The following is a 25,924-nucleotide window of genomic DNA, read 5'->3' as shown; positions in this document are numbered from 1 at the left end:
GTAAGAAACACCGATTCTAATGATTCTCCACTTGTAAGCAAGAGCTACATTTGATAGCACATGTCACATTTGCTGCAATCCAAAATCATTAATGTAGACATATGCAAGGGGGAAAGTAATGTAAAGATAAATGATATTTTATCGGACACAACCTAGAATCCCAGAATCCTTGGAAGGCAGCTAGACTACCACAAATGTGAGAGACCAGACTAGATGAATTCCACAAAAGCTTCTCAGCAAAACTAGTTCAAATATATTGATTAATTCATTAATTAAAAATTTAGAAGCATTACAAATATAATTTAACTAAAACATTTTTAGGCTTTGTGACGAAAAGAGACACAATCCTTTACACGCACTCTCGTGACTGTCTATAAGAAAAACTTCAGTCTTCATTCAAAGACAGGATACAATAACAAAAACTCTGAAAACAAAGAAATGTTCCATTAGAGTTATGCCAAAATATTTTATGATATTTGTGGCTATTGTGAAGGGTGATGTTTCTTGATTTCTTTCTCAGCCTGTTTATCAACTGTCTAAAGGCTACTGATTTTGAGATATTTTCTGTATCCTGCTACATTATTGAAGGTGTTTACACGTTGTAGGAGTTCCTTGGTAGAATTTTTGGGGTCACTTATGTAAACTATCATATCAGCAGACAGTGAGCGTTTGACTGTTTCTTTTCCAATTTATATCTGCTTGATCATCTTTTGTTGTCTTATTGCTCTAGATAGAACCTCAAATACTATATTGAACAGATATGGAGAGAGTACACAACCTTGCCTTGTTCCTGATTTCAGTGAGATGTTGGCTGTTGGCTTACTGTATATTGCCTTTACTATGTTTAAGTATGTTCCTTGTAACCCTGCTCTGTCCTTTATTATGAAGGGGTGTTGTATTTTGTCAAAGGCTTTTTCAGTATCTAATGAGAAGAGCATGTGTTCTTGTTTGTTCATTTGTTTATATGGTGGATTACATTGACAACCTTTTCTATGTTCAAAGATCCCTGCATTTCTGGGATGAAGTCAACTTGGTAATAGTAGATGATTTTTTTCTGTGTGTTCTTGGATTCAGTTTGCCAGTAATTTAGTGACTAATTTTACATCATGTTCCTAAGTGAGACTGGTTTGGAATTCCCTTCCTTAGCAATGTCTTTGTGGGTTTTGGGTATCAGGGTAATTGAAGCCTCATAAAAAGTTTGGCAATGTTCTTTCTGTTTCTATTGTGTGGAACAATTTGAGGAGTATTGGTTATTTGTTTTTCTTTGAAAATCATATAGAATTCTGTGCTGAAATCATCTGGTCCTGGGCTTTTTTTTTTTTTTTTTTTTTTGTTAGGAGACATTTGATGACTGTTTCTTTAGCGATTATAGGTCTATTTAATTTGCTAATCTGGTTTTGATTTAATTTTGGTAAGTGATATTTATCCAGAAATTTGTTCATTTCCTTTAAGTTTTCCAATTTTGTGGAGTACAGGTTTTCGAAGTATGACCTGATGATTCTCTCGATTTCCTCCATGTCTGTTGGTATGTCCCCTTTTGTTTCAGATTTTGTCAATTTGAATATTTTTTCTCTGACTTCTGGTTAGTTGGATAAAGGATTGTCTATTTTGTTGATTTTCTTGAAGAAACAACTCTTCGTCTCATTGAGTCTTTGTATTGTTTTGTTTCTATTTTCTATTGTTTTGTTTCTGTTTTGTTGATTAATTTATTTCCTGCTGTCTAATCCTCCTGGGTGAGTTTCCTTCTTTATGTTCTAGAGTTCTCAGGTGTTCTGTTTACTCACTAGTATGGGATTTTTCTAGCTTCATTATGTAAGCATTTAGTGCTATGAACTTTCTTCTTAAAACTGTGTTCCATAAATGTGGGTATGTTGTGTGGTCATTTTCACTGAATTTTAGGAAGTCTTCAAGTTCTTTCTTTATTTCCTCCTTAAACCATTAGTGATTCAAGTATTACTGTTTAATTTCCGCATGTTTGGGGGCTTTCTGAACTTAGTATTACTGTTTAATTTCCGCATGTTTGGGGCTTTCTGAACTTAGTGTTGCTGTCGAATTCTAATTTTAAGCCACAAATGAAAGACTTGTATTACAACAACTATAAATCTTTGAAGAAAGAAATTGAAGAAGCACCAGAAAAATGAAAAGATCTCCCGTGCTCTTGGGTAGCTTGGCATAGCAAAAATGGCAATTTTACCAAAAGCAATCTACAGACTCAACACAATGCCTATCAAAATCCCAGCAAAATTCTTCACAGACCTTGAAAGAGCAATACTCAACTTCATATGGAAAAGCAAATATTCCAGGATAGCCAAAACAATCCTGTACAGGAACTTCTAGAGGCACCATAATGCCAGACTTCAAACTCCACTATAGAAATACAGCATGGATTGGCATAAAAACAGACAGGTGGACCAATGGAATTGAATCAAACACTGAGAAATCAATCCATGCACCTATGAACACCTGACTTTTGAAAAAGAAGTAAAAATGTAAAACAAATAAAGAAGGCATATTCAACAAATAGTGCTGGCATAAATGGATATCAACATGTACAAGAATGAAAATAGATCCATATCTATCACCAATCAGAAAACTCAAGTCCAAATAAATCAAAGACCTCAACATGAAAACAACCACAATGAACCTCAAAGAAGAGAAAGTGGGAAGTACTCTTGAACATATTGGCACAGGAGAGCACTTCCTAAATATAACCCCAGTAGCACAGACACTGAGAGAAACAATTATTAAATGGGACCTCCTGAAACTGAAAACCTCTGTATAGCAAAGGATATGGTCAATAAGACCAAACGACAGCCTACAGAATGGGAAAAAATCTTCACCAACCCCACATCAGACAGAGGTTTAATCTACAAAATACACAAAGAACTCAAAAAATTGGTCACCAAAAGAACAAATAATCCAATAAAAAATGGGGTACAGACCTAAAGAGAGAATTCTCAACAGAGGAATCTAAAATGACTGATCGATACTTAAGGAAATGTTCAGCATCCTTAGTCATCAGAGGAATGCAAATCAAAACTCTGAGATTCCATCTTACACCTGTAAGAATGGCCAAGATCAAAAACTGTTAACAACTTATGCTGGAGAGGTTGTGGGGTAAAGGGAACACTCCTGTCTTGCTGATGGGAGTGCAAACTGGTACAGCCCCTTTGAATATGAGTATGGAGATTTCTCAGAAAATTAGGAAAAACATACCTCAAGACCCACTTTTGGCTATATATTCAAAGGATGTTCAATCATACCATAAGGACATATGCTCACCTATGTTCATAGCAGCATTATTTGAATAGCCAGAACCTAGAAACAATCTAAATGTCCTTCATCTGAAGAATGGATAAAGAAATGTGGTACATTTACACAATGGAGTACTAAACAGCAATAATAATAACAATAATAATAATAATAATGATATCTTGAATGTCAAATAGATAGATCTAGAAAACAAGAGCGAGGTAAGCCAGACCCAGAAAGACAAATACAGAATGTATTCACTTATAGGTGGCTTTTAGACATAAAGTAGAAAAACTAGCCAACAATTCAGAACCCCAGATAACCTAGACAACAAAGAGATCCCAAAGAGAGACATACATGAATCTAATCTACATGGGAAGTAGAAAAAGACGTGAACTCCTGAGTAAATTGGGAGCATGGGGATCATGGGAGAGGGTAGAAGGAGAGGGGAGAGGAAGGTATAAAGGGAGAAGAGTTTGAGAAAATAATATATAGATCAATAAAAACAAAATAAAAAAACAAGTCTTAAAGAAAACTAAGAAATGAAGTCATTTAACTGCAGTTATCCAACTGTGAAAAAACCCACAAATGAAATAAAAACTAACACAAAATATTTATTAGGCAAAAGGCTTAATCCATTTATAGAAATTACACCAAAGAAAAAATATTTTCAAACACCAAATAAGTATTTCTTTCCTTTCTTTTCTTTTTCTTTTGGTTGGGGTTTTTTTTTGGGGGGGGGGTTGACAGGGTTTCTCTGTAGCTTTGGAGCCTGTCCTGAAACTATCTCTGTAGACTAGGCTGACCTCAAACTCACAGAGATCCTCCTGCCTCTGCCTCCCAACTGCTGGGATTAAAGGCATGCACCACCACAGCAATCTATATGTCTCTCCTGGACCCAAGGCAAACCTCATGGTGTGAGCATGTGAGCATAGATTCTGCAAAATACATTTACTCTTAGTCCAAACAAACAATGCAGTACCAGCTTAGCATACACAGCCATTGCCTAGGAAACATAGGTGCGTTTGTTGTACCCACTCATTCTTTCCTGTGGACTAGTTGGACTAATACAGAAGGTATCTACTGCCCAGAGGAACACACCATCTCACTTGGGGCCAATATCTTTGTGGCCACCCACCCTCTGACCAGTGAGCTCCAAATGTCAGAGATGGCCCTTAAAGTATTTGCAAACCAACTCACAGACCTTGGCAATGGAGTCTACTGTATGGTTCATGAAGACCTTCACCCTCACAGGTGACATCTATAACATCACCATTGATACCCTGGACTCTACTTTTAATTCTACAGAATTTGTCTAACTATATTCAATGCTGGTAGAGTTACAGCTCATTTCTCAGGATAGGTAAGTATGTCCAAGATCGCCAGTCTCACGCTGGAACAGAGAAATGATTTTGACTCAGGTAACCTACAAAATAATGAACTCAAAGATGACTTGCTAGGAAAAGCTAAGAAAGCCATTAATGAAATTTCCAGTTCTTTCCTTTTACATGCCACAATTAGTCAATAGATTATGAGATTGCTAGGAATCTTGAGACCCTGGACATTTGTCATCTGTACTCAAAGAAGACATTATTGTCTATACCCATATAGTAAGCAAGCTTAAAAACTGCTCTTTATACTCCTAGCACTAGTGAAAAGGGTGACTGAACTAGCATCTTCTGTAATTAGAAAAGGGGACTACCCTAACTGTCATCAGAGAGTCTTCATCCAGTAACTGATGGAAACAGATGCAGAGATCCACAGCCAACTACTGGGCCAAGCTCCGGGAGTCCTGTTGAAGAGAAGTAGGAAGGATGTAAAAAAAAAAAAATGTTCCTTATTTGCTGTGAGTAATAGGATATTTAGATTTGACTATGCTTGTTTCCCCACATAGATAATATTTCACTGAATGAAGCAGAGTCTTCGGCTTTTTGCATACTTCATATTGGCCCCTCTGGCCCTCTGGAATATAAATTCCTCATTATCTTGAGCTTATTTATCAAACTTCATTTATAGAGGAACTATGATAATGAGGTCCAGAATTTACTATCACCCCAGAATTTACAGCTAGCTATGAATGATTCTGGCAGACACATCTGTGAAAACTGTGATTAAAGAAACTTCTTTAGGAAATGTTTCATCTCCATGCTGACCACCCAGGCTAAGAATATTGTATTCCAGATTCTTGGCTCTGCCTTATCATACCATCATCATTTTGCCAAAATAGGGAATGTATGAACATTGGTCATGTATTATAGTAGGAGGCTGCTCATTCATTCCTGGCTGCCCAGCCATAAATAAACATAGAAACTATATTAATTACAACACTATTTGGCCAATACCTTATGTATATTTTTAGCTAACTCTTACATCTTAAATTAACCCATTTCTATTAATCTGTGTGTCACCACGAGGCTGTGGTTACCCTTAAGGTTTTGGCGGGCATCTCTTCCCTTTGGCAGCTACATGGTGCCTCCTTGACTTCATCTACTTTCTCTCTGTGTATCTGTTCAGATTTCTCACCTGGATTTACGCTACTAAGCCATTGGCCTAAACAGCTTCTTTAATAATCAATGATAATAAAACATACTCATAGCATACAGAGGGGAATCCCACATCAATAGACCAAAGATTAGTATCTATGGAGACTCACTAGACTTCCTGGTGCTCAATAATCATTTGCTTTCTCATAATAATCAACATAGAAAAAATTGAGAAACAACATTGTAAGCTAATTATGAAGTTTACTGGATTCCTAGTTGCTCTTTTCCTTAATAAAAGAACAAATACCTGGCCCACAGCCATAAGCCACATGTTCCTACCTGACATTGAAAAGTTAAGATGATGTTCTACTATGATTTGCTTAGCTCTGGGTCCTACAGCTCAAACCCTAATATCCCCCCTGTACAATATTTTTCTTTGAAAATGATTGCATTTCCTTTTATTAATGAATGTGTTTTCAACCTGGTGTATACCAAACCTGGAGACAATATAAACTTGGGAACAATCGTATTGCCAGAAGGATCACAGCAATATTCTGTGATTTATATTATTTTAATCAGTCTGCTTAATAGTTGTATATTTTAGTGCCTGAGATTTATTTTTCCTGCCTTGATTTGTCAGTTTGTAATGGGAATATTTATTGTGTATTTCAAGGACCAGGAAATGGAATGCAATAGGATTTTAGACATGCAAAAATAGTTTATTCATAAACCCCACTACACCGAATGCTGCACCTGATAACCAGAACCCAGTGACATCACTCAGTCCAGATAAGCAGACACAGTCCTAGAACCGAGGGACACCCACTAGACAGTATATAAGTAGATGATAAGAGCAATGCTCTGCTCTCCACATTTAGAGAGACATCACCTTGTTCTGCCCAGCAGCTGGAGAACTCCCCCAGGATCCTGACCCTTGGATTGGAGACTTCTGTTAGAAACTGGACGTGACCTTCAGCTAAGATATGTCACACAGGCAAGCAGCTTTAAAAAGATAGGCCTAGGTCTGTAGTTAGGAATTTATAGGGTAAACCTTGTGTGATGACCATCAGCATAATAAAATATAACGTTTGCAACACTAGCTATGCATATCTACCTCCTTGCTCACAAAAGTTAGGATCACTTAGAAAACTTCTGTTCCTGTGATTGATGACTAGATGTAAACTGCACTAGAATGAGGAAAAGAAGACTTTCCACACCAATGCACAGACTTTCAAGGATACCCTGTATGATATGTATTATACAACGAGGGCAACTTTTTTTTTTGCTCTTATTGTTTTATATATCATGGAGATCATTTGAAAACAAATCTAACTCTTGTGTGTGTGTGTGTTTTGTTTTGGTTTGGTTTTTGTACACTGGGTTTCTCTGTGTAGCTTTGGAGCCTGTCCTGGAACTCACTCTGTAGACCAGGCTGGCCTCAAACTCACAGAGATCTCTGCCTGCCTCTGATTCCAAAGTACTGGGATTAAAGGTATGCACCACCAGGGCCCAGCTTATCTCTATTCTTTTTGTGTATGTTTGTATGTTCAAGAGAATATCTTCCATGAGTATACAGGTGACAAACCAGAAAAGACGGTATCAGATGCCCTGGACCTAAACTAGCAGGTGGCTATGAACCTCCCAACTGGGGAGCTTGGATCTAAACTCAGATCACCCCAAGAAGAATATGTGCTAAGACACCAGCCAAGAATTATAGTGCTTTTATTCAAAACACTAAAGTCTTTCACAGATTAACAACAACAACAAAACCTAAATAAAGTAAATAAATGATCCTTGATAACATGACACATGAATATTAAGAAGTTGTATATGGTAAATTTGTACCATGAATTGAATACAATCGAAACACAATGGCCAACAATTTGTATCAGGAAAGCTGATTCCAAAGCCACATAAAAAATAGAAACTCTTAGAATGCTCAATGGGATTATGAAAAAAAGAGGACACACATTGACACAGTGTGATTTCTATGTTTACCAAAAAAAGCTATAGTCATCAAGAATGTATACAATATTTGTGAAAGAATAAAAAGAATATAAGAAAAATCCAAGAACAAATGCATGAAAATATAGTCAAATTTTAAGTAAAAGACCAAAGGAAATTCAGCCAGGAAACTGTGACCCTGACCAATGTAACCAACTGCCTAAGATTCTATATTAATAGAAATTAAATAATCACAGACTTCACAACTCCCACAAAATTAATTCAAGGTGACCCATAAACTGTTCTGTTTTTGATGCTCCAGCTACTGATATTTCAGCCCCATGCTCCGGAGCTTTCTCACCAAATGGAGGTGTTCTCCTGCGGATCCTCCTATGGCTCTGCAACCCTTCAACCTTCCTGTGGTTTCAGGAAAACTCAGCCCCAGTGATGCCCAATCACAAAACAATGTAGAACAATTTAACATCTGCTTCCTGCCACATAATTATGGCACAAGACATGACATCTGCCCTATGCAACAGTCCAAGGCCACGCAAACTTGAGAGATACCTCTGCAGCTCAGAACCTCCATTTACCCTTTGGAACTGAAATTCACAGACTCACACCTTGCTGGCTGACAGGAGCAGAATGGTAGAATACTCGAATCATCCCCCTTTTACCATTTTCTAAACTATCTGTAACATTTATAAGACAAACCTTAAAGTGCAATGAAAACATTCAGAACATCTAGAAAACAAGTCTTCGGTTTTCCAATCTGTCTTCCTTCTACACAACAAAAGCAATGCCTGGGCGCACACACTGAACAATGACATTACAAGCAGAGCCTCCCCATCCCCAAGGAATTCACACTGGAGTGGCACAGAGGCCACTATCAAGGTCACCACAGGGAGCAATACAACCACAGTCTGATTCACTGTCCACCCCAGGCCCAGCGGTGTGGACTCTGATAGCTCAGCCAAACTGTTCTTCCTGGTCTGGCATAGCTGTGGTCTTCCTCACAGCTCCCTAAAAACAGAATCAGAGGGGATTCCTGGAAAGAACCAGTAAGCAACTCCCATTATTGCTCCTGATAGCTAAGCCTTCCCAGATTCCCTGATTAGCTAGGGCCTCCCGGCTGGGCCTCAGAACAATAGCAGTTCCACTACTGGATAAGCAGAGATGAAATGATTCAGACAGCCAGGCCTTCCCAGGTCTGCCCTTCTACCCAAGGGTCAGACAGGGTCCTAGTCTGGGAAATTTGTAGTTCAGTAGAATCTTTCATTCTCCTATATTACTTCCTGTTCCTCTTCCGAGGCACAGAGTCCTTTATGTGCACATTCCATTACAACTCGATGTCCAGTGCAGCCAACTCTTTGCTTCACAGCTGGGAAGTGCTGCAGCCAAACACAGGTCACAGTCAAACCATAACTCTTGTTAAACAAAAAGAAGCCATGGATTAGAAAACAATGAAGTGTCTATGGGAGGGCTTAAAGGAAAGAAATGGTATAAATGATGCAATTATAATGCCAAAAAAAAATATGTTAAAAAGTTGAAAGAGGCTTTATAGGCACGTGCTTCAGAGGCTAGAAATTTGTATCAGAACACACCAAATACTACTCACGGCATTGTTCTCAGGGTGTGCATCGTAACCCTTTAAAACAGCCATGTTAGGCAAGGAGACACCATTTACCCGGTTCTTTTATTTTGGATCTACTAGTGTAACCACAGTAATTTGGTTTCAGGAAAGTTCAGTTCTTTATCCAGATTCTTGATTGCCAGGTCACTCTGACAAGGTGAAACTGACAAATGGCCAGCCAGTAAATTTACCAATCATCTAAAATTGATTGATCACCTTACTGCTCAAGCTAATGTCAACCACTGTCAAAGCGGGAAAGCTTTCACCCCCCTTCTTGCCCATCCCTTTCTGTGCTGTGACTACACCTGCTGTGTAGTTGATCAGTGAACTCAATTCTTTTCCCAATAAAACCAGGCAGACTAGATGACACTGTTGTAATAAGAGCGGCGGGGCTGCGTCCCCGGCACCCAGCCGCCCGCATGGCTAGCTTATGCCCCGAAATAATTACACAGAAACTGTATTCTTTTGATCACTGCCTGGCCCATTAGTTCCAGCCTCTTATTGGCTAGCTCTTACATATTGATCTAACCCATTTCTAATATTCTGTGTAGTACCACGAGCTGGCTTACCAGGAAAGATCTTAACCTGCGTCTGTCTGGAGTGGGAGAATCATGGTGACTCTCTGACTCAGCTTCTTTCTCCCAGCATTCTGTTCTGTCTACTCTGCCTACCTAATTTTCTGTCCTATTAAAGGGCTAAGGCAGTTTCTTTATTTAACCAATGAAATTAACTCCTCCATCATTTCCCCTTTTTCTGTTTAAACAAAAAAGAAAGGCTTTTACTTTAACATAGTAAGATTACATATAGCAAAACAGTTATCAAGCAAGAATTAAAGTTACAATATTTATATCTATTTTATCTTTTATCATAACTAAGGAAAACTATAACTAACAATTCTTTAACTCCATCAAAGACTCCAGAAGGATATAATATTACCTAAGCAAACAAGAGATCCAAAACTCTAGAAATGACAGAGATATCTCGCTGCCTGGACAGTCACCCAAAGTTCTTTTGTACTGTTGGGGCATCCATCTTCAGCCTTTAGGTCCATAGTATCCAGCAGACATTTTTTATCAAGCAGGAAATTCCAAAGACAGTTTAGTCACTTTTTGTTGTGTCCTGCAGAATGTCTTGTAGACTTTTTTATAAATCAGGAACCCCGAAAAACCATCTCACCTTTAGGCAAGTTTAGCAGTCCTCTTTCTGCGGGTTCTCTGTGTCCAGTTTATGCAACAGTCCAGGCAAGAGCAGTTTCTTGCCCAAATGGCTATCAAACTCCATAAGGAGCTTCTTCGATGCCCATCTTCCTCTTGAAGTAGATCGGTGCTGTCAGGAGCAGATGTGTCTCATTTTCATAAAAAGCCCTAAGTTATTAAAACATTAAATGCCATATTCTGCAGTCTTTGAAAGATATGAAGAATGCCTATCTAGCTAAAATATATGTATGCACATCTAGAAAATCTAACATGACTACAAGCTTGATTATTATTGATGATTATCCATTAACAACCTATATACATTACATTTTTAAATGAACTATACAATCACAATACCTTAATCAAGATTAGAAATATGCATATACATATAACAAAATTGACCTTCAAATCCACACCAATGCAAATTATTCATATCTATATCATATCCCCCTTTAAATGTAAAAGAACATTTATAAACAATATTTGGGAACATGGACGCAGTTTATGCCCCGAAATAATTACACGAAAACTGTATTCTTTTGATCACTGCCTGGCCCATTAGTTCCAGCCTCTTATTGGCTAGCTCTTACATATTGATCTAACCCATTTCTAATATTCTGTGTAGTACCACGAGCTGGCTTACCAGGAAAGATCTTAACCTGCGTCTGTCTGGAGTGGGAGAATCATGGTGACTCTCTGACTCAGCTTCTTTCTCCCAGCATTCTGTTCTGTCTACTCTGCCTACCTAATTTTCTGTCCTATTAAAGGGCTAAGGCAGTTTCTTTATTTAACCAATGAAATTAACTCCTCCATCATGACACTCATTCACTGGTCTGTTTTTCCTTCTCACAGACCTGTCGATCCCAGCCCAGAAGGAGTAGCAGGACTGTCTTCCCATCTCCGGGCAGCAGAGGCAGGATTAAATGTTCAAATCAATTCTCAATTACATAGTGTGAGGTAAGCTTGAGCTACAGGAGACACTGACCTAAACCAACGGCTCTCAACCTTCCTAATGCGTAACCCTTTAACACAGTTCCTCATGTTGTGATGAACCCCCAACTATCAAGTTATTTTCACTGCTGCTTGATAACTAATTTGTTACTGTTATGAATGTAATATAAATATCTGTGTATTCTGATGGTTTTAGGCCTTTCCTGTGATAGAGTCCTTTGATCCTGCTAAAGGAATTCTGACAGATTAGGTTGAGTACCACTACTCTAAAGTGATGCAAATAAATAAATAAATAAATAGCACCCATGAAAATAATGGAACGAAATTATTAATGACTGAGAAACATTGGAAAATAGAAACAAATAGAGTTCAGAGCAGTAATGCATTTAAAGAAAATAAAATTTTAAAAATCATACCAATAATAAATTTTTAAAAATTATAAAAAAATAATTGAAAGGACACTTAGTTATACTGACTTTGAAACAGAGTATTAAATTCCTTGGTAGAGAGAATGCCATTAATAAGATATTGTTTGACTCTGTCCTGTGTAAAATGTTAGCTGCTGAGTTCTGTGAACTGACACAGATTTACATCCAATGATCTTTTCCTCAAACCTCTCAGCAGACTTAGAGGTGTCAACCAGGATTCACATACCTGCATAGCAGAGTTTCCTAATTTTCAGAAACTAAATACTCAGAATTTCAAGCCTCCCTTCCTAAATTGTACACCCACCCATCCTGTCTGTCTTCATTCACATGAAGGAATTAATACATGCTGGGAAATTACACACAAAGTCATTCACACTGTCCAATCAGGTCCCTCTTTATGGTGGAGACCAACGCCTGCAGCCTTAGCCTTCAGGCTCAGATCTAGCTACTGTCTAGTCTGTTTCCCCCTGCAGTGTGCGAGGTACACTGTTCCTCCTCTTCTGGTCAGAAGAGAGAAGCCATGCTGGACACACAAATCCTTTGCCTGTTACTGGAATGCACAACCCCCATGTGACTGTAACTGATCATTTTAGAACTCCGTGTTGCTACGGACCTATAATCCAAGAAATTGGCGTGGTTAGTCAGGAGGATAGCAAGAGCACTACAGACAGGGTTCAAGTTCACCTCAGTCAACATCAGAGACCTTGACTCAGAACCATTTTTCAAAAAGACTGGAGATGCAGCTGTTTCAGAATTACTACACCTGTATGTCACAAAAGGAATTATTGTTGGTGGTGCCCCTGTAATGGCCCCTTGAGCAGCTTGTTAGAGCCTGTTCTTTGATGGTGAGGGGATTTAGGAGTGGGTCTTGTGGTTGGTTGTAAAGCAGGGTTGTCTCCTTTCTTATGGAAAGATAGCTTGATGGCTGGTTAATCCTGGTGAATATTTACATTTTAACATACTAATTTCTAACAGGCATAGTTAGCATATACTTGTCTTTAGGGTATTTGGAGGTAGCCCTCCCTTAGCTAAATTCTACTTGGTGTGACTTAAAGTCTTGTAAGAATTGCTAAGTCCTTATACCATCAAATCTATTATCAACAATTCTACCTTCTACATCACAGTTTGGCAGGGGAATGCTCCTCTACACAGAAGATACCATTTACAAGCTCCACTAAATTAACTCCAGATGGGTCCTAAGCCTAAATGTTAATGTTAAAAGTGAAGAACTTGGGAAACATATTAGAGGCCAGGGCTCTCTGAGTTTGGCAATCTGTCTTCCATGGAGACAATACAAGCACTACAGGCGCCAGCATTTTCACAGTGAAATACAATACAATACAAGCATTTCACAACGACGTCAAAAACAAGGATATTTCTAAGCGCAGTCCCGCTTCCAATGCGCTGCACATACTCAGCCAGAGGAGTGAAGGTATTCAGAGGCTTCTACCAGGCTCAGGGTGTTGCGCTGATCAGGCAGGAGCATACTGAACTCTTTCTGACTTCTGGCTCCCACCCGGACAGGGAAGGACCCCACCACACCGGCTCCCGCCGCTCAGCCCGCCACTCCATCCACTCTGGGGACAGAGGCCACTGGCTCACCATTGCCAGCTACGCCTCCCCGTCTGGGGACAGAAGCCCCTCACTCACCATGGTGCAGCTACACGCTCTAGGCAACAGAATCACGTCACAAAACACAACTCCCGACTTCCTCAGCATAGAAGCTGAGCTAAAAGCCTCGCTCCCGGAAGAACCGGGATTGGCCAGTCCTCTAGAAATATTGATTGGCTAGAGAGGCCTGAGTGACAGGTTGAATTCCCTTGGAGACCGACCTAGTGAGCCGAAGGGAAACAGCACAGTGGTTCCCAGGCTTGGCTTCCACCAGAAGCACAGACCTATCCCAGATTAGCTGGAGATTTATGCCCAATTAAACAGCAAGTCGCTTGTTAATGTAAACCGATGGTTTCAGTTTTAAAAGGAATATACTCATAAGGAGGCTAATTAGAAAATGTTGCTCAAGAGGAAAACAGGGTATCTCAAGAACATTATAAACAAAGTCCACAGTAGTGTTGGGACTGGTAACCACAGACACATGTGTAGAAAAAGTAGCGTCCTCAGAATCTGAAGCAACCCCATCCACAATGATCCTGTTCCCAGACCTCTGTCAGTTCTTCCAAGCATATTCCTGGTTTTAGAGAAGGAACTCTCAATACATCAGGCCCTTAGGGAAAGCTCCGAAGGCATAGGCAGGTTGACAAACTCGGAAACGCCTACTTTCTCAAGTACCTTCTAGAAGATCTGCACTTTGCATTTGACGTTTAAGTTTAAGAAGCATTCGGAGTTAGTTTTGTGGAGATTGTAAATGACATCTTATATATTGGGTAGCACCCCACTACCAAGCTGTGATGTAAAAGGATAAAATTGGTGATATAAAGAATTTACCAGCGCTTAGGAGATAGTAAGCGACACAAAGTAGAATTTAGCTAAGGGAAGTCTGCCTCTGAAATACCCCAAAGTTAAGTAGTATGCTAACCAGGCCTGGTAAAGATTAGGATGCTAGGATGCAAATGTTTGCTCACCTTTATGTATATGTTATTGTTCACAGGTCTGTGGTAAAAACCATTAACTGGATATAAATCTATACCATGCTGGAGCATCATAGTTTTAAGAGGATTTCTTATTTGTGTTGTACTGGGTGCTATAAACACCAATTTGATAATGTTTTGTTATGTTTTTTATTTTTTTTTGTATCTCCTACATACACCCATCAAAAACCAAAAGCATGGCTAATTTAGTGATGCCATGTATTAAAAGAAGACTGTCTTGTGTTTTCTGTAAGAATTAGTTTAACAGATTGTACTAAGTCATATTAATTTATTACATTATATTATACACAGTTTCTATTCATCTTTCTTTTATCTAATTTCTCCTCAGCACTATCTTAAAGACAAACAACTGGCACTTCCTATGGTCAGCTGTGACTGTTCACAGAAGATGTGACCACCACCAGGTTTGCTGATTATTGATATTCCAACATAGAAGGTATCCTCTCCTTCTGAGTAGACAGCCTCTTTCCGAGGCAACTGCATGAAATTCAGCCCTAATGACATGTTGACCTTGTGGGTTTGGGAAAGAGCTAGAGTACATAGCCTGGAAAAGACTTGGGAGGAGTTGAATTCTTCATTTGAGCCTATGAGAAAGTCATCTTAAAAGTGGGAATTTACCCTGAGTGCCCTCAGGCTTCCTCCTCTTTCCACTGAGAAATAAAATGCGATGCTAGAGTACAAGGGCAGGGGAGAGTAGAGAAGCTGAGCTTCACACATGCAGGTGTGGGAGAGCCGTTGTGAATACTGGGTAGAGACATTCTGTGTGGCTGCCTTTCAGTATCTCTCTTAGTCAGAGCTGCTATTGCTGTGAAGAAACACCATAGCTATGAAAACTCTTAGAAAGGAACAATCTTTCATTGGGGATGGCTTACAGTTTCATAGGGTTTAGCCCATTTTTGTAATGGTCAGAAGCACGGTAGTGTACAGGTTGACAAGGTGTGAGAGAAGAAGCTGAGAAATCTACATCCAGATCAGCAGGGAGCAGAAAGTGACTATGACATACTTCTTCCACAAGGACACGTTTCCTAAGTGCCACTCCCTATGAGAATTTGGGACCAATCTGGTTTGAACCACCACAGTATCCAAACTCCTGCATCTCCTCAACCATGGTCAGTAAGAAAAGCTCAATAAACTCATTGGTTTCCCCAGGGTGGACATTGGTGAAACTGTACTCACATTGTCACTGGGACTTATGGACATGGGATATTTATTGTTTTGTACCCTTCCACCAGGAAGGAAATTCTCACAACGAATCGTAAATATATTTGTTAATGTTCCCATGTCTCATGATATTAGAAAAAGGAAACAGTACATAAAAGAATATGTTAGAAGAACAAAAACATAGAAATGCTCTTAGTAAAGCAGGGCTCAGATATAAGAGGATGGTAATTGCTCCATGGCTCCAGAATAAAAAAAAAAAAAAAGACTAGAAAGCTTTTGCAAGTTGTGAGTGTCTAAGTAAGTTGTTTAAGGTACATAAAAGATGATATTTAGAGATTATTACTGTATTAAAGTAATAATAAATAATATTGACATGAAAATATTTCTTTTACCATATATTAAAAAAACAAAATCCATACACAATTATTAAAGAAAAATTCTTAAGCAAACCACAAGTGAGCATGAAAACACCCAGCACAGCTTGCTTTCCTCAACCTTCTGACCATGCCTATTACCTCAGGGCCACGCTCTCCAGTTTTAGGTAGTCCAAGACTTGCTAACTCTTTCTTAGCCAACTGAATAGAAACTCTGCCTCTCAGACTAAATGCTCTTTTCAAAACACACAAACTGTATTCTGGTTTTTTGTTTTTTTTTTTTTTTTGGTTTTTCAAGATAGGATTTCGGGCTGGAGAGATGGCTCAGTGGTTAAGAGCATTGCCTACTCTTCCAAAGGTCATGAGTTCAGTTCCCAGCAACCACATGGTGGCTCACAACCATCTGTAATGAGGTTTGGTGCCCTCTTCTGGCCTGCAGACACACACACAGACAGAATATTGTATACATAATAAATATTAAAAAAAAAATCAAGACAGGGTTTCTCTGTAGCTTTGGTGCCTGTCCCAGAACTAGCTCTTGTAGACCAGGCTGGCCTTGAACTCCCAGAGATCCGCCTGCCTCTGCCTCCCGAGTGCTGGGATTAAAGGCGTGTGCCACCACCACCTGGTTTACAAACTGTATTCTTTTAAACACTGCCTGACCCATTAGTTCTAGCCTCTTCTTGGCTAATTCTCACATCTTGATTAACCCATTTCTAATAATCTGTGTAGCACCACGAGGTGGTGGCTTACCAGGAAAGATTCAGCATGTCTGACTTGGCGGCTGGCTCCATCGCGTATGCCCTGGAGAGGAGAGGCATGGCGATTTCCTTACTTCCCTCTTCCTTCCAGCATTCTGTTCTATCTACTCCACCCATTTAAGGGCTGCCTATCAAATGGCCAAGGCAGTTTCTTTATTAACCAATGAAATCAACACAAAACAGAAGACCCTCCCACATCACACATGAATAAAATTTCCATAACAATGACTGTCAAGTTGGGAGCACAGGACCCAGCCCTTCGCACCTATCCCAGCCCCCAGGCCTGGTCTGAACTCCAAATCCCAACAGGCCAGGTCCTGACCTCTCCCTGGGGGTGGAATCAGGACCACTCCCCCCAGGGTATTTAAGTGATCTTCCAGAGAGGAACACATGGTCTCCCTTTCTTCCTCCCAGGGGTCACATTAGGCGGCTTCCCAGTCCTGGTTTCCCCTCGGGGCCACCCGAGGGCACAGAACTCCCATTAAACCTAGATATTTCTTAATTTGGTTTGTGTTGATTCGGCAGGGAGCTTGCATTAGGAAATATTCCTAACATTGACAAGATCAGACGGCAACTGTTTCAAGGACTGGCCACAGTGTAAGTCAATAAAAATTTATTGAGTTATGAGTGGCTATTGCAATATTATACAGTAGCTAAAATCCCAAACTGATGTAAAATTGACCTTGTGGGTACTTTTTGGATACTATTCTCATGTGGCTAAAGAGCCTAAAAGGGAGAATATTTCTCCCCTTTCCATATGATTTCTTTTTTTTTTTTTTCAGGCTTCATATTAGCTCTTTTTTTATTAATTAATTTATTTAATTATTAAAGATTTCTGCCTCTTCCCCGCCACCACCTCCCATTCCCTCCCCTTCCCCCAATCAAGTCTTCCTTCCTCCTCAGCCCAAAGAGCAAGCAGGTTTCTCTGCCCTGTGGGAGGTCCAAGGACCACCCACCTCCATCCAGGTCTATTAAGGTGAGCATCCAAACTACCTGGGCTCCCACAAAGCCATTACGTGCATATGATTTCAATGAGGACCTTGGGGAATTAAAGTCATTGGTCCCTGATTATCTTGTTCATAGATGCCATGGAGACCCCATTCAACAAATTAGTCTTAAAAAAAAGGAGGATCAATGTGGGGAAAGAGTTATTCAAGGCTTCAAAGGAAGCTACAGTACATAAAGCACAGACTTTTATTTATCCTCACAATGAAGGACAACTGGTAAAAGAAAGGTTAGACAAGTCTGAGGTTCCTCTCAAGCCCACGTGACCCCTGAAAACTAGTTGCTTGGCCTTGACAACACAAAAAGAAAAGTGAATTCTGGACCCCTGCATGATCTTCAGCATTCAGCAGGAACATCTGAAAAAAAGACTAAGAGAATTGATAAGAACCCAAGGGATCCAGCTCCACAGGCAGTAGATGTAAGTCTGCAGGAGATGTTAGTGAGACAACCAATCTCAATTATATTTTCTTCTTCACACAGAGATGTTATCCAGATGTGAGACATCAGACCTTGGTTCCCTGAACAACTGCTAACAGACAAGTAAGACCGGTTTGTGATTGCTTTAACCCCCCACAATTAAATGATGACTTAATGTCTCTTATCTCCCTATTCAGAAGCATCATAGGAAAGGTATCATGCTGACTTTTAGCTGAATAAACAGCTATGAAAAGGTGTGAGAGCTGATTGTGGATTCATCTCTCTGGAAATAAAGGTTAGAAAGAAAAAGTATACATCTAATAGACAGGGCTATAATGAGCTTCAGGCATGTCTTATGGACTTTGAACATTTTATAACTTTCCAGACACCAGTAGAGTAATTCTTTTCTTGTCTATATCTGAGAGTTTGGTCTTTACAACAGACCCTCTGGAATGGTGTCCCAATACTGCTACTTGATACCCCCAATTCACCTTGAAGAAGCCAGATCTGTCATCACCTGAATCCCATAATGGTAGTTAGGGTACCTCTTCAGAGGGAGGTGACATAAGAACTGGAGCTAGAAATCAACTAGGAAGTTTAGGGTAAAAAATACCCCAAAGACAAGTAGCCAGTTGCCTTTTTAACTAAAAGCCAGGAGTGTCAGTGCGACTCTTAACAATTACATCCTTGTCAGAGGATAAAGATGACAAAATGTTCTGGGAGCTCTGGTCTCTACTGGTAAATGATTCTGGGGCCCTTGGTCAAGAGAATACAATCTCTGGCCTGAGTACAGATGTAACATTGCAATGGGGACGGGTCAATCTACAAGTCAAGGAACCTGGTCTGTGGAGCACAAAAATAATGGTCATTCAGGACATTTATAGACTACCTATCATTGATTTACTCATTGTCCTTTAGGAATCCCAAATGCAGACAAAACTGTAAAACTTTAAGACTCATTCCTGCTCCTCCTTTTCTGTATATAACGGTTTGTAATATGTGGACGATGAATTCCCACTCTTATCAAAGCACCTTGGCATTGTCATTCCCCAGTAAAATCCTGGGCTGTATTGACACACTCCTTCTCCTGTCTCTTTTTCCTTCCCACAAACCAGTCAATACCAGGCCTGGAATGAATGGCATAAGGGCTTGGAGGCAGGAAAGAGACTGTGGAAATGATGTGATTATATTCCCAAACATTATGCTAAAAATTTTAACAGACTTTATGGCCATGTGATCCAGAGACTAGGGATTTGTGTTAGAGGGCACCAAGCACTACTCATGCCTTTTCTCTCAGAAAGTACATCTTAAACCTGGAAAATAACAATCCTGTTAGGCAGAGCCACAGCATTTTATTGGATCTTCTACATTGGTTAATGTAGAGTAACTGTAACTAATTTGGTTTTACAAAAAGTTCAGTTCTTTAACCAGATTCTTGATTGTCTGCTCTGTGTCCAGTCATGATACCTATTGGTCATCTAAGATTGACTACTTCGCTACTCATTGCTAATGTCAACTGCCATCGAAGCAGGAAAACTTTCACCCTCCTTTACAGCTGGTCAGTGAACTCAGATATTGCACAGATTTCTGCACATATTGATTCCCAGCAAAGGTCTGAGAGCTTGCAGACACTCATTACCTATTTATTTTTCTTTCTCCCTGACTAGTCAAGCCCCAGCCTGGAAGGGGTAGCAAGATTGTCTTCCTAGCCCTGGGAAAGAGATTCAGGTTTAGATGTTCAAAGCAATTCTCAATGACATACTGTGAGGCAAACCTGAGCTACAGGAGAAACTGCTCTCAACAGAAATACTCAACTGCAGTCCTACCAGAGACAGGTGCCGGATGGAACGTTATCCAGTAAGCCACAGCCACGTGGCTTACTAACACAGATTAATGGAGATGGGTTAATTTAAGATATGAGTTAGCTAGAAATACGCTTAAGTTATTGGCCAAACAGTATTGCAAATAACATGGTTTCTGTGTGGTTATTTTGGAGCTGAGCTGCTAGGCGATCAGGAAACAAACAAGTGGCCTCATACAGCAATGCAATTTATTAGCCTTGTTGGTGGTTTTCTACTTGGTGATTGATAATGAGCACTTATTGCTGGACACCATACCTATAGACACAGAACTTGGAAGATTCGAGCCAAATCTAACCTGAAAGCCATTTGCTGTTGTCTATCTTTGATAGTTAGAAGATACTATACAAATGCCCAAAGGAGAGAAGAAAATATACAGGACTATCCAACCAGAGCATATATGGATCATGGCAATTAACAGCCTGATAAGAACATATAAAAGTATAATAATTGGTACTCACTCAGTAACTACCTCATGTGTTTAACTAGCCTTCTTTCTGACTCAAAAAGAGGGAAATCATCACTGGAATAATTTGTGGAGTATTGATGTTAACTTTTTTTGGAAGCTCTGGTTTCATTCTGGGGTAAAACCATCTGGTCCTGGATGTTTTTGGTTTGGTGACTTTTAATGACTGCTTCTAATTCACTGCCAGTAATAAGCCGGCTTAAACTACTTATCTGGTCCCGATTTAACATTGATAAGTTGTGTGTATCAAGAAAAGATTATCCGTTCCTTTTAGATTTTACAATTTGGTGGAATACAGGTCTGTCCTTATGATTCTTTGAATTTCTTCAATATCTGTAATTATGTCACTCTTTTCATCTCTAGTTTTCATCCTTTTGATATTCTCTCTATGCCTTATTTAATTTGGATAAAGGTTTTGCAATCTTATTTGATTTTCTCAAAGAAACAACTCTGTTTTCCATTTACTTGTTATACTTTGATGCCGATTTTTCTAGTATTGATTTCAGTCCCAAGTTCACTTTTGAGCATTTTCTTTGTGGGTGATTCCTCCCTTTTGTTCTAGAGCTTTTAGGAGAATTATTAAGTTACTATTATTAGATTTCTCCAAGTATTTGTCTAGACACTTAGTACTATGACCTTGTCTCTTAGAACTACCTACACTGACTTGTAAGAATTTAGGCATGTAATACCATTATTTTCACATTTTTAAAATGACTTTGAATAATTATGCAGTGTCATCATTTAAATCTGTGTGTTCTGCTTAGTCAGAAACACAGTTCTAGTAGGGATATATCAGTTACCAAAGACAATATGAGGAATGGGGTCCTAAAACTAAGCAAGAGTTAGAGATGCCCATGCTCCTATTATGTCCTTTAAGCCTGTGGAGAATTCAAACAAGAATCTACTGAAACATCCAAGATTGGTGGCACGTGTCAGTAATCCCACCACTTTGGAAAGTTATATTCATACCCAGGGAGATGTGGTCATGTCATTTGAAGATTTAATATGTTCAATGATCTATTATCCTTCAGGGTCTCAACCTCCTTGTGTCAGGGGTGAGAGGAGTCTTGGTGGACTGTGAAAAGATGTTGAATGAGCAGGTATTTGGCCTCCTTACCACCTTCTTATTCCAGCAACAATCTGATGCTATTTGTGTACTAAAACGACCTGAATATGTATTTTTTAAAACTATTGAGTAGGTAAGTTAGTTTTGAAAAGTTCAGTTTGTATTTCCTGTTGCGAATTAGGTCAGTACGACAAATAACCAGGCCAGCTCAAGAATAACAATTATGTTTTAATGGTTTTAAAGGGAAACTCACGCTACAACAGTGGGAGGTCCGACTTGCTATCTGTCTAGCAGGTGCCATGAAGAGAGAGAGAGAGAGAGAGAGAGAGAGAGAGAGAGAGAGAGAGAGCGCACCTGGGTCCTCCCAGTTTTTCTTCCTGTACTCCAGGCAGCCACGCCTTAACTAGATGTGATTGGTTGACAGAGCTTCCCCATCAATTTCCAAATAAATATTGTTCTGTTGTATAAAAAGGTAACTATATAGTAAAATCTGTTGTTCTTGCATACCTTGTAATGGCTTTTCAGTCTTAGTATCTACAGACAACTTGGAAGACTAGTGTTATTGAACATGAGAATTAGAGGTGACTTCATAGAGCATATATATGTTATTTTTTTGTTTGAATGCTCAGGCTGGCATGAAAATATGGTTTATCTCTGTGTACTGGGAAGCTCTGCAACAGAACTGTTGTACTTGGAGGGGTCCTGTGACTAGACCTGCTGTTCTGGACAAGCACACAGACACACTTGTACTAGCTTCCACAAGGAAAGTTAATCCTGTGCACACCATACTCTCTTTACACATCCTCACTCCTGTGCCCAGACCCCAGTCCTCATCAGAGTTCAGTTAATGAATAAGCAAGTGTCCATGCTTTGTAATCTTATAAAATGCTGCTTCAGTTGTTGACTTGAGGAAAGTATTTATCGATCTTTTTAGTAAGGCATTCATGTCTGTGCCACTTTCTGCATGTCTTCTTTTCTATACCAGTACAATCTAGTGTTTTTTTTAAATTTTTTTATTCTTTTTTTAGTTTTGCCTACTAATATGAGCAGTTCACAAGGGATCTATTTGAGTGTCTGAGAGAGAATTCCAGGAATTTTTCATAAATTGTGGATATCATCTTTCTATAAAGTAGATTGGGTTGCATACACATGTAACTGAATATTGGGCATTTGTGACCATGCCTGTAATCCAGTGTATTTCATGTTTGCTATTAGTGCACTTATATCAGTTGGTATAATTAGAAGCAGTATTCATGTACATGTGTATTTGGAGAGTTGTAGGGTTGGGTCTACACATCAGATGAAACAGGTATACACTAACACACTGGTGAGAAGTGGGGCGACATCTAGTATTACAAAGAAAATGGTGCTAGCCTTTGGGGAAAAATGGTAGTTCCAGCATGTAGACTTGTGAAAATAACATTAAACCACCACATAAACATCTGTAAATAAAGTTAACTCACAGCATAGTTTACAACTTCCAAAAAAGCAAGAAACTAAGTATCCAGCCATTGAATGCACAAAAGAAATAGGTAGTAGAGTAGAGGAGAAGAAGAATGAGAGTAGTGAACTGGTTTAGGGATCATTTATGATGAGGAAAATGTTCCTGGAATGTTAGTGGGTACTTTTGTGAGTGAACACATATTGTCAATCTTGATCAATTATATGCTTTATATAATTTAACTCACTTTTAAGAAATGTTGAAAGAAGTCTATCCTCAAAACAGTGCTGTAGAAATTCCTATCACCAGTAGCCTTTAAAGGCTTGGGTGTGGCCTTTTGTACTATTTATGCCTATGTGAAGCACGTGTCCAGCCTCTTTTCCAGCTGCGGGATTCGGTTGCTGTTCCTCGTTCCAGCAGAGGATTGTGATCTGTGAGTTTTCCCCTAAATAAATAACCCTCTATTCTGAGCTAGTATGGGATTTCTTTTAAGCGTCCTTCTTCAAAACAGTTTTATTACCAGTACTTACATCCATAATGAAGTAGCCTATTGATGATCAGGAATATAGTACATAAGTTGATCATGGTATGAGGATCATTCTTCAAAGAATGAATATTTTAAACTAATAAAATCTCCTTCTATAATTTGCCTAAAGCAGCAAAATAGTGTATCTGGTATTTCTCTAAAATATATGATTTCCCAGTCAAGTGTTTCATTAATATTTAAAATTCCCAAAGTATGATTTAGTTTAACACAAATAATGTGTTTTTGTATTTGAAAAGATACTTAACCAATGAGTTGCATCTTTAACTGGGGATCCTGAAGCTTAGAGAGGTTGCCTCACCTAATTAAGATTAGATAGCTTGGATCATACTGTTTCTTGCCATCACTCTAAGAGCAACAGGAAAGGAAACGTTCTACCAGAAACCCTAATATAAGGAGATTTCTTATATATTTTACCATATAAGTTTCTACGAAACACTAGTATTCTGTCATGATGCCTTTAAACCTAATAATATTCTGCTTACTTTACTGTTCTTACTTTTGATGTTACAGTTCCTCAGCCCCAAAAAAGAGTGTTGTACTTTATTTCAAAGGTATCTTGTAACTCTACATATTTTATTTCTTTAATTCATTAGGTAAGAATGAGATTCTGACCAATACTCTAGTCTGTTCATCATTTTTGCTTTAATTTGGAGAAATTCAAGTTTTTTAGATGTGATTGAACAAATTTACCTTCCCAAATCTTCCAGACCCACCCCCTTCTCTATTGACTGAATATCATGTGCTTTTTTATAAAATACATTTTGGTCATTTTTCCCTCCCCAAGTTCATCCCATTTTCTTCCTCCACACCTAGCTTTAGGTTCTTTCTTTAGGTTTTTAGGTTCTCTTCCCTTCTCTGTTTCAAAACAAGCCAATCAAAAATCAAGACACAATCCCCCCACCCAAAATAGGTATGCACACCCCACTACATGAAGAAACATCAAACCGAGCAAAACACCATGTAACATGAGCGGGGGCCTGGCTGCTTGTTTGTTGGGGTTTCTGTCCCGCCTGGTACCCCACAACTGTTTAGCCCCAAAGAAAATCATACATAGGTCTCTGTAAATTATAAGCTGATTGGCCCATTAGCTCTACCCTCTCACTGGTTAACTCTCACATCTTGATTAACCCATTTTTCTGATCTATGTTAGCCATGTGGCTCAGTACCTTTTTAAGTGGGGTAGATCACATCTTGCTGCTTCAGTGGTCTAGACAGGAGTGAGATGAATCAACTTCCTCCTTCCCAGAATTTTCCTGTTCTCATTGTATCATTTCTACTTCCTGTCTGGTTTTCCCACCTATACTTCCTGCTTGGCCAATCAGCGTTTATTTAAAACATGATTGACAGAATACAGACAATTCTCCTGCACCAACACCATTAAGGAAAAATGCCAAAACAAAGCAAAATAAAACTAAAAGGTCACAAAATTAATAGTGAGTTATCTCTGTGTTGGCCAGATAATCTCTGGCTTAGGGACTGCCATGGTGTGTGATTGATACACCCAGTAAAACTCCATTGAAAAAAGCTGGTTTTCCTTTTGCTACCTGGTGTACCTAGCACTTTGTAGTAATGGACGGAGATTTTGTCTACTTCTTCTCAGTGCTGATACTCAATCTTCCTAGGTCTTATGCCTGTTCTCACTGCTTCTTTGTGTCCGTATGTTTATCACCTCTGTTATATATAGAAGACAATGTTTCTGAGTCATCAATCACCTCTGACTTACATATTATCTGTCTCCTCATCCCCTTAAATTTCTTGGCCAAGACTGGGGGAGGGGTTTGATGAAGATGTCAATTTAGGACTAAGTGTTCCATAATGTCTCACTTTCTGCATATTTTCTCTTTGGGTTTCTCTATCTTAGTTATAATATACTTCAAGAAGAAGCTTTTCTGATGAAGACTGAGTGATGCATGGATATAAGGTGTAACAGTATGCCATTAGCAGTCATTGTTTTGTTTCTAAGTGTTTCTCTGTGTATCTAGTGTTTGATCAGTGTTGAAAATAAACACAGGATCTCACATGTGCTAGAGAATTGCCCATAAAATATGGCACACCTTGATTATGAAATTTTATTTTTCACTCAAATTCCCATTTGCCATCCATTGCTCCATAGGAAAGGCTGTTTGTGGTTCATATAATGAATTCATCTGTTATGTGGGATTCAATGATTTAAATATCATTGTTTTTATGAAACCATCAGGAGTTATTGAGTTGAGAGGGGTGGTTACTATAAAAGGATTGGTATGTTCTTGATTTTAATACATAATTTTATTGAATTGGGGTGGTAATTTTTAAAGGTGCAGTGTAGTAACTAGTGTGAACAAAATATTTTGA

At 39.0% G+C, this 25,924-nt stretch overlaps 1 protein-coding gene across 1 annotated transcript in view; it reads right to left on the bottom strand.

Annotated features, from left to right (window-relative positions):
- LOC130863197 (zinc finger protein 120-like) overlaps positions 1–9,342 on the bottom strand; it is a 38,076-nt gene extending 28,734 nt beyond the window's left edge. The window contains exons 1-2 of the mRNA XM_057753092.1: positions 9,298–9,342; positions 8,972–9,070 (exon numbers count right to left, since the gene is read on the bottom strand). Coding sequence (XP_057609075.1) covers positions 8,972–9,070; positions 9,298–9,342 — 144 coding nt within the window. The remainder of the gene's footprint in view (positions 1–8,971; positions 9,071–9,297) is intronic.
- Positions 9,343–25,924: the final 16,582 nt, after the last annotated feature.

The sequence above is a fragment of the Chionomys nivalis genome, chromosome 20, assembly GCF_950005125.1.
Source record: "Chionomys nivalis chromosome 20, mChiNiv1.1, whole genome shotgun sequence".
Classification (NCBI taxonomy): domain Eukaryota; kingdom Metazoa; phylum Chordata; class Mammalia; order Rodentia; family Cricetidae; genus Chionomys; species Chionomys nivalis.
This window is presented reverse-complemented; position numbering and strand designations above follow the sequence as displayed.